Raw genomic sequence first — 9442 nt, 5'->3', positions numbered from 1 at the left:
TCAATTTTGCTCATCGACTGCCTTTGGACACCAGCTGTCTTCACTGTATTCCAGTAGTGTTTAATCCCAGTTACATATGTGTTTCATCATTCTTCTATATAAGCATTGCTCTGCTATCTTGGTTTCCAAAATTAGTCTTTATGTTTCATCAAACAAATTTTTCAGATAAGGGAAATAATTTTCTTGAAGCCAATTTAATTCACATTTCAGGTTATAAGTTATCAGCAATATCTTAAAATTTACCATAGAAAATGAGTAATGTTCCCTGGTGTTTAGTGCTGAGTGTAGTTCCTCTCTAATGCCACAGGAGGGCAACATTTCCTAAACAATAAAAATGTTGGCACTTAGCCCAGAAAGACACAGCCATCAAATAGCCCAAACACAGCAAATCAATTTAAGTTTGATGTTATGAAAAATAATAGAGTATAAATAAATCACTGGCATCCCGATGTATGCAGATGATCCTCTATGTGCCACTGAGGGACCACGTGTACGTAGGTTATAGTTCCTGATTAATCTTTCCATATTTATTAAACATTTTCCAATTAATTATACTGTTACTTAAATTTCTCAACCTAAATGCACCGTACCCACTGAAAGAAAATGTACAGTTGTGAGTAATTGGCAACTTTTATTTTTATTTGCAAGCAAAAATATTGTACTGTGGTGATGACATTTTCCATCACTGGCTTCATCTTCGCTGTAATAAGGGCACATGAAAGGGATTTTAATACATAGCATGTCAGTTGGAGCTGTGGGATGCCATGCTTCCTAATTAACATTTCTGCAGTAGATGTGAGATGAGTTCATATGTCTGCACAATTGCCTGTTTTTCTGAATGACAGAACAGTCACTGAAGGTGACAGCATGCTAATTTTGGGATCACTCGGTGGCTCCCGTGCCTTAAGCAGGTCAGGGGTATGCTAATAAGGTGGAGTGAATTTTTTTAAAAATACTTTTTTCAACTAGCTCTATGGATGGGAAAATAATGTGCATGTGCATGTGTTACAGTTAACCGCATTCCTCCTGCCATCACCTTTTTGGTTTTCTTTAACTTCTAACACTTTTCAAAGTGACACAACTCAATTATACCAGATCATGTGTTTCAGCTGCAGGAGTTTCAGTTAAAATAAATGAAACTCAATTATTGCTGAATTCTACTGGATCATGTGTTTCAGCTGCAGGAGTTTCAGGTAAAATAAATGAAACTCAATTATTGCTGAATTCTACTGGATCATGTGTTTCAGCTGCAGGAGTTTCAGGTAAAATAAATGAAACTCAATTATTGCTGACTAACCATCCCAAGAGTCAAAGCAATGGAAGGGGGGAATCATATTAAAACTTTACTTACATAAACACTTCTTTAATCTATAACAAGCACATAACATGTGATAGCACAATGTGAAAGACATAGGAGAGATGCAATCTGCCTCCCTCTATAATCACAGACCCTGCCATCCAACTGTTTTTCAAAGGTAATGCTCATATAAACCTGGCTGCCACATAGCAGAGTGTAAGCAACAAGTTGCTTCCAAAGGAATCTGACTTGGTTTGGGTGTTTCTTTGTGCCTGCCCTGAGATTTAACATGCAAAAAGCCACAAGTGGTTGCACTTGACTTGTAGGCTGTAGTAAATAAATAGGTACGTAAATGCAACTGAGGCATATAACATGCAGATCATCATCTGTAAATAAGAGATAGTGCTCATCCATTGAAGTAAATTAAGTGACAGCACATACAGCCCTCAGAAGCAATTACAAGACACATTTGTTTCCCTGGCAGTCGTTGCTCTCCAGGCTAATGGGCGGCCGTGGCATGTGACACATATTGGACAGTGCTGTTAATTGCTCACTATTTCTGTCTAGTGTGGTTAGTCGGCTTTTTAGAAGGAGACTTTCATCACTTAGCAACACTGCCCTGATATTTGATTTTAAGATGGGTCCCTCTTTCTTCATCCAGGCACGAGGGCCCAATATCAGCTCACGCAACCCTCTTGCTTTGATTCATGCAATGTGACCCTGTCAAACAAAATCATCCAACGTTTTCTCGTTTTCTGCTTTAGCTTTGAGCAAGCTTTGTCGCAGTAACATTACACAATTCAAAGCTGTATGCAGTGCAGTTTGAAGAGGATTATGATTATATCAAGCCTATTTACTATTTCATGTGGCTCTTGATGATGCTTAGTACTCAGCCTTCTCAGCTTATTACTTTCTCAATGAATAACAAATGAGTTGTCAAATAAAAGGCAAATAAACACAGGCTAAAGAGGAGCTGATTCAAATATATTATTATAGCATATGGGGGAAAAATAGGTGTGGAAAATCAAACATTATATTGGAAAATTAAAGTGGGACAGAGTCTACCTCTCTGAGCCCATCATGCCCTTATTCTCTCATCTATTCTTACATGTGGCGTCTTCTCCACTCATCCAAACAAGGGGACAAATTACTTTAATTACGGAGTAATTGCAGAGTCTCGTGTTAATTAAATCTTTATCAGTTCAAGTAAGTGGATTGCTCCCACATGGAAACCATGCAGTGACGCGCTGTCTTGCTCTCCCCCCTCCTGCTTGGTCTGAATTTTCAGTCTGAGACCATCCTTTATACACAGTCTCACCCGACTCCCTCTTTCTCACCCCTGGGTCTCCCTCTGAAATGGTTGGGATTAGTGTCATTTTTGGAAGGGGGTTGTTTTACCAACTCTGTCAGTAGCCAGCTGTTTCTTAAAAATACCATAACAAACATGATAGCACCAGCATGAGGGAGTGTCCTCCTCTGGAAAATGAGATACAAGATTTATCTGAGGTTCCTGGTGTTTGACAAAATTGAATCCTCTCATTTTAATTGCTCTCGACTAGGTGTGCTGCTCTAGGCTATGGAAACAGGAGCTCTGTATGTTGTCCCTTGTTCTCTTCAGACTATTATGTTCCATTGTGCAAAATGCTGATTATGATTTGCTTTATCCTTGTCATCTATCTTATTTAGGATCATTTAGGTAGCCACATGTTACAAAGGAACAGCAGTCAGCCCTGTTATTATGTGTGTTTGAGTCCCCTGCTTCTTGTAATGAGAACAGGATCACAGAGGAGAATTAATCTCTTTGAAGACTTATTTGCTGGTTCAAGGCCTCACTACATGTACGTTTTATAGAAATTGTTTTGCTGACTTCTTAATCCCATGTTTGGAATAATAATACACTTGACACAATGTGTCTTGTAGCTTTTACATGATTGTTGTTGTCCATAACATTGCTCTCTTTGTAACAATTTAGCAAAATGGGAAGTAGTGGCACCCTGCAGAGACCTGGTTTGTCAAACTGAATAAGAAGCAAGCGATACCTTAATTTCATATCACTTCTTTAGTTTTATTTCACTCTGTACATTTGTCAGTAGCGATAAAGCAAACTTTGCAAATACAAATTATCCTTTGAACTGTCCTACTCTTTCAAAGTGTGCCTAAAATGTTTGCTTTATTGTCATATTGCTAATTTTTTAACCTTTAATAATCCACTGAAAGTCAACCAAGTGCAGCTGCTTTTTGCAGTGGCCGCTTTACATCTGTACCAATGCCAAAAAAAAAAAAAAGACTTATAATCATTTATCATGTACAGTGTGAATTTTGGCTTATGAACACTGTCAGCGAACAACTCCTTAGTAGAGAGAATGTTTATTGGGCAATGAATGGGTGTAATATGGCTGTAAAGCAGATTGAAAAGGGCTTAACTGGATTACACCTAATTTCAAGGATGCTTAAGGTAAGATTAAAACAGATATGTGGTAAGTGAGGAAAATACAAAATCAAATAGATTGAATTTCCCTCAGTTGTCTCATAAGCCACTTTCTCATGCGTGGCAGTTTGGTTTGTACTTGTGATGCACTGAGTTCAAGAAAATCAGCAAGAAAAATGTGAGACAACATGTAGATTGTTATTGTAAACAGGACTCAGCAAAGGACACATCCACCCATTTTAAACAACAGTTTTGCTCTGCTGGACCACCACAATTCACCATTAATGCCCTTTCTTATCTCATGCTACAAATCCCCAGAGCTGGAACATTAGAACTCTCTAATCACACACACTGGCACACATTGAGTGTGTGCACTTGCACTCTTGCACCAGTCACACACAAACACAAATACAAAAAATTACACACCTCACATACAATCTAAAAAGATAATGAATTTAATTCCACTGCCATTACAGTCAACTAATGTTTGTTAATAGCCTGGTGCCATATGGAAAGAAGGACTCAACCATGTGGATAATTCCTCTCTTTGGACAAGCTGTCAATAAAAAGGCCTCGCATTTTCTGGATGCATTGGGGGGGAGGGGGGTGCGCTTAATCCAGCAGACTCTCTAATGATTCCTGTGTGCCTCAAATAGGAGCTACAGGCCTGTGTGAATATGTTTGCTGCTGTGTTTTATCGTTCCTATCAGAGCTGGAATATATGTTCATATTGACACTCCATTGAGCATTTGTGCATGTGCTGTTCAGTTTGGCTTGGAGCACGACTTTGGCTTTATATGTGGTGGGGGATAATGGAAGTGGTGGTTTTAGAGAGAAGACTTTATGACGTGCCTGATTACCCCCCACCTCCCTCCGCCTCCCCAAATTCACTCCATCTCCTCCCCATATCCCTCTGCCAGCACTGCAGCCCAGCGGATAACCAAGCATGGATTAGCAGTGACATCACACTGAAGAGATGGCTGAGCCCAAGTGTGAGGAAGGTTGAACGCTTGTGTGTGTGTGAGAAAGATGTGTGTGAGTGTTATGTGTGTGTTCAAGACTGATTAGACCGTGAGGGTGGTGGTAAGAGGGAAGCGAGGATTAGAGAGTCATCTGAGAGTTGGCTAGGTGCTGACACCACTCCACCTCACCAAGGGCTTAATTTACTGAGGGATCAGACTCATTTATGGTGGGTTGGGATTATTATCAGTTCAATAGGGCAATTTCTTTATTACAGTCACCCTTCAACCTGTGAAATATGGACACTTGTGAGACACTTATAGGTGGATATATCTTCTAGTAATAGTATAGTAATAATCTTGTCCTTTTCTGCTACAATTATTGTTTAATAGCAGCAAGTATAGGAAGCTGTATAAAATTAAATGCAGTAGTATCTCTCTTACTTCAGGACTAAAATGTCTCATGTGTACAAGAAACTGCTCTTCTCTGTTTTTAGGAAAAGCCTGGCTTCAATAAAATATATATTATAATGAATTTCAGACAAATCCATCCATCACACTCCAACTCCTGAGAATTTTAGGCAGGCTACAGTTACTATGGCATGGAGTTTTTTTCAAAAGGCTCCCAATCGGATAAGGCAGCTATGTTTGAGTTTGGGTTTACCTGGAATGTCAACACTCTTAAGCTGGCCTTCTCTATTGAACCCCTTGTAATGCATTGAGCATCATTCGCCTGATTCTTCAACAACACAGCCTACTGAGAAAACAGGATCCAGCTGCCTCTACAACAACAGAACAATAGGTAATAGAATAAAACACACATTTAGGTTCAAGCCCTAAACCAGCTTTGAAGGATGTGGAGGCTATAGCATTAAGTAAGGTTTCCTAATTTGACATATATTGTGTCATGGTCAAATACTACAAAACTCTTCATTTAATAGAGTGGAGGTACATATGAGGTAGGAGACTCACAAATATATAACCATGATTCCATCAAATTTTCAACAGTTTACAAAACAAAGGCATTAGATGGCAGTGAAGCTTTGGATTGTACCACATTATTCTCCTCAGTAGATGTCCAGTTATGCTAATGTGGATCTTAACATTTCCATCCTTTTGAGGACAGGAAGTACTTTTTATTTGGTCAATAAATGTTTAGATTTAGAATAGATTTTAAACAGGGTCGGGGGAATCCCACTTCACCTGATGTGGCCTCACCCAGCCACCCTAATGCCAGTCTCGAGCCTGGATTAAAATAAATGGGAGGGTTGCGGCAGACAGGGCATCCGGCGTAAAAAAGCCTAATGCCAAATCAACGTCCAGAAATATGTTCGGCTGTGGCGATTCTTTAAGGGACAAGCCAGAAAGCCGTTCATCTATTTAAAATAAATTTTAACATAAAAAATATAGTTGGTAAAAAAAATAAAAAACAAACACATATATATCACATATCAATATATTATTGTATATACTGTTGTACATAAATAAATTAAATTAAAATAAAAATATATATATATATATATATATATATATATATATATATGAAGAACAATTGTATAAAAGCTTAATAAGTGAAACTTGGAGCAAATGCAAAGCCTTTTTTTTTTTTACGTATCTCCAATTGACTTCACACATAAACAATAAAAAAGATTCGGTGCAGCTGCAGAGCCTCCGTCAGTGCGCCATGTGCACAGCACTGGATACAGGAATCACAGCTTTTATTTTAGAATGAACCAGGAAGTCGTTGGTTTTCACATGAAAGACATCCGAGGAAAACAGCAGTCGTCTTTTATGCGGCTGGAGGCTACGGCTGTAAATGTTTATCCAAGGCAGCGACATTACACCGATACGTTAAATACTGGTGTAAGCTTTTGGAATACCGACATCGGAAGTATCGCGTGTTTTCATCGTCGGCGTGAACTAACGTGGTTTCTTCTTCGGGAAACAAAATCGTTAGTGTTTAGCTAAGCTAAGTGACAGGTCTGCGTAAATGTAACCGTAAGCCTACGTCTGTAGTTGGTGTTACATCAACTTTGCTTAAAATGTAACTTGCCGTGAGTTTATACGGAGCCCCATTTACTGGCGACTCAAATGTTTGGGATATAGTAAAAGTTGCTCGCTAGCTAGCTTGCATCTGTTCGAAAACTATTGCTGTTTGTGCGAAATAAAATGTCTGCGGAGCAAAGAACAAGCTGGATATTAACAGGCGCTACGGTTGCTTGTGTCACTGCACTTTATGTGCCCTGTGTGCAAAGGACCGTCCCTGGCGGAGACTCAGGTTGGTGCTAGTCGGTTAGCTAAATGCTCATGTGGGTTTGTTGTGTTGCCGGGCAGCTAATCGTGTGACGTCCTGTTTGCGTAGCTGCTGCTGCGGCACTAGTGCTGTCCGTGGTGCTGCAAGTACAGGTACATCCGGCGGCAAAAAACCCAAAACTCTGGCATCATGACAGCGTGAAGCTGCCGGGAAAACAACGTAACCAATAAAGAAAAATGTACATTTTCGACTAACTCGACAAGTAAAGCACACGTCCTTTGAGAATATTGGATTTACGTAATGATCTCAGAGTTTCATCAAGTCACAGGCACACTCTGCTCTATACAGAAGGCATAAATGGCGAAGATAATATAATTAATAAGGCATTGCATTTGGCATAAAGACAACATTTATTTCGCATTATACGTTTGTATGAAGCGAATAAAGACATGATAGTTGGTACCATATTCAGTCTGTATAATGTCTAATATTCCAGTGTCATAAATGTCTTATATATGTGTCTGTCTGTGTCTGAATTGGAGATTATTTAAGAAATGTTTTTTTACTTTGTGTGTCTTAGACTGACGACTTCAATATGCTGGGTTTTGTTTATTATGTAGATGTTGATTGTGTTAGAAATTTAGTGCTACTTTTGAAACTTGAGAAATCAATGAATGAACATAGTTTAAATGTGAAAACTTGAGTGATTATCACTGTATAGCTAGATAGAAACAGGACTAAGATAATATCACAACATATGTTGTGATAATTATCAACATGTTACAGCATGTTAAGTTCACAAAAATGTCACCCCTCTGCAGATTTGAAAGAATACTTATTTTACTTTTTTTTTAGAAGGAGGAAACAGGTATTAGTGTTAATAATTTTATACTGATAGAAGGACCTAATTTCTTTTGACAAAGCATGGTTGACAGGCCTGGACTCTTGCTAGTTAGTTTAAATTCAATAGTATGTATGCATGCTTGCATCTGTAAATTCAATTTAGCACTTTTCTGTAGCAAGAATTAACAGTTTACCTACATGTATTTCACTCAGTACCTTTTTATGTGGTAGGCCAGAGTGTTATCCAACATTTATGTAATGCTCTTTATCAAGGAGTGTCTTGCACAATTACAAACGGTGTTTAGAAGTGATAGCAAGGTTACAAACTTGTAAATGTGGACTCGAGGGGATGAAAGCTCTGCTTGTTAGGTTTGCACTGCTCTGGCATACTAGCTGCTGTGGAGAGGAATGCACATTTTGCAGAATGAAACCATATGAAAAGCTTGGGTATGTGTGAGCAGAGATGAGGAGAGAGCAGGCAATTGAAGCGCTGAGTAGCCCTGCTGCCTGTGCTGCTGTATAGCAAACGGGGACTTTGAAAAAATGGCCAGCCCCTTCTCCACACTGTTTAGGGACGGTGCAGGATGCCCACTCTGATAGTGCCAGCTGAACACCCTTTCGAATTCTCCAGGTCTCCGTCTCTGTGTCCTAATCTCATTAGGTGTGATGTGCCCTGGAGAGGCTTGAGCGCAGCCCTGCGGGTACGCTGTTGTCTAGGAATGTGGAGTGTAGAAATGATGGGGATTATGGGAAGACTGGTGTGGGTGCCCATGCTCCACTATCACAAAGAGTCTTGGCACCCGTGCTGCTACCCCGTTGAGTCAATATTTTCCCTTTTTAGTATTGGGGCTGCACAACATCTTTGTGGCACTGAGATGGAGGTTTTGGCTCAGTATTAGTTCAAGTTTCTGTGTTGACTAGTGTAAAAGTGTGCCACTTCTGAGGGAAAATAAGTAAAATTGAGAAACCGATGAGAGTGTGATGTAAAATGATTGCAGGTAGCTGGCAGCTCATGCCAGGTGAATTGGAGCTATGAAAACATTTAAGCTTTGCAGGTGGAGGAGTTCTGACTTCATGGTCCATTAGACTGATAAGAGTTAGGGCTCCTCATGTGGCAGAAATTTAGGCATCATAATTCACTGTATCGGCAAGGTTGCAAAATATGTGTGCCAACCAATGCCATTCTAAATTGAGCCGTTCTGTTTTATAATGGTTGGTACTGCATCATGGCCCCTGTTCCTGCTCTGCAAAAGTTTTTTTTATTGTATACTTTCAATATGAAAAAATACATTAAAGAGATTTTATATAACCAGTTATAGCCTGTTGATATTTATTTTTTTCTTTTTACACTAGAAAGATTAGAGATCAGTTTATTTCAATTTATTCTTTGAAAACCATTCCCCTCTTTAAGGTAATTTTCATAGACTATATTTTATCTAGTGTTTTAATTAACTAGGTCCTGTTGGTTTTAATGCAGGAAACAAGGGCATATTTTCACTGACTGTATGAGAAGAAGGGGATGTCTTCCCAATACCAGTAGAGGGAGCTGTGTTGAATCCAACATCTATCAATGTCATTTAATCTGAACCAAATTTCAATTTTCATGAGTGGGAGATGCAAACATTGGGTGAAAAATCAGTATCATTTGTAACACTCTGGAT

At 39.1% G+C, this 9442-nt stretch overlaps 1 protein-coding gene across 11 annotated transcripts in view; it reads left to right on the top strand.

The window, feature by feature from the left end:
• Nucleotides 1-6337: 6337 nt before the first annotated feature.
• The window catches only part of tmem260 (transmembrane protein 260), a 28998-nt gene continuing 25893 nt past the window's right edge, over nt 6338-9442 (top strand). For 3 of the 11 annotated variants that reach the window (XR_010911033.1, XR_010911034.1, XR_010911035.1), the window contains exon 1: nt 6350-6962. Coding sequence is in view for 2 of the 11 variants with exons in the window: in XM_067479766.1 (XP_067335867.1) it covers nt 6854-6962 (109 nt within the window). In the remaining 9 variants the exon portion in view is untranslated. Of the gene's footprint in view, nt 6963-9442 lie in introns of all 11 variants that reach the window. The other 8 variants (XR_010911039.1, XM_067479766.1, XR_010911032.1 and 5 more) reach the window with 5 other exon arrangements.

This window comes from Channa argus, chromosome 16 (genome assembly GCF_033026475.1).
Source record: "Channa argus isolate prfri chromosome 16, Channa argus male v1.0, whole genome shotgun sequence".
Classification (NCBI taxonomy): Eukaryota; Metazoa; Chordata; class Actinopteri; order Anabantiformes; family Channidae; genus Channa; species Channa argus.
Note: the sequence above shows the minus strand (reverse complement) of the source record. Positions and strands in the feature narration are given on the sequence as shown.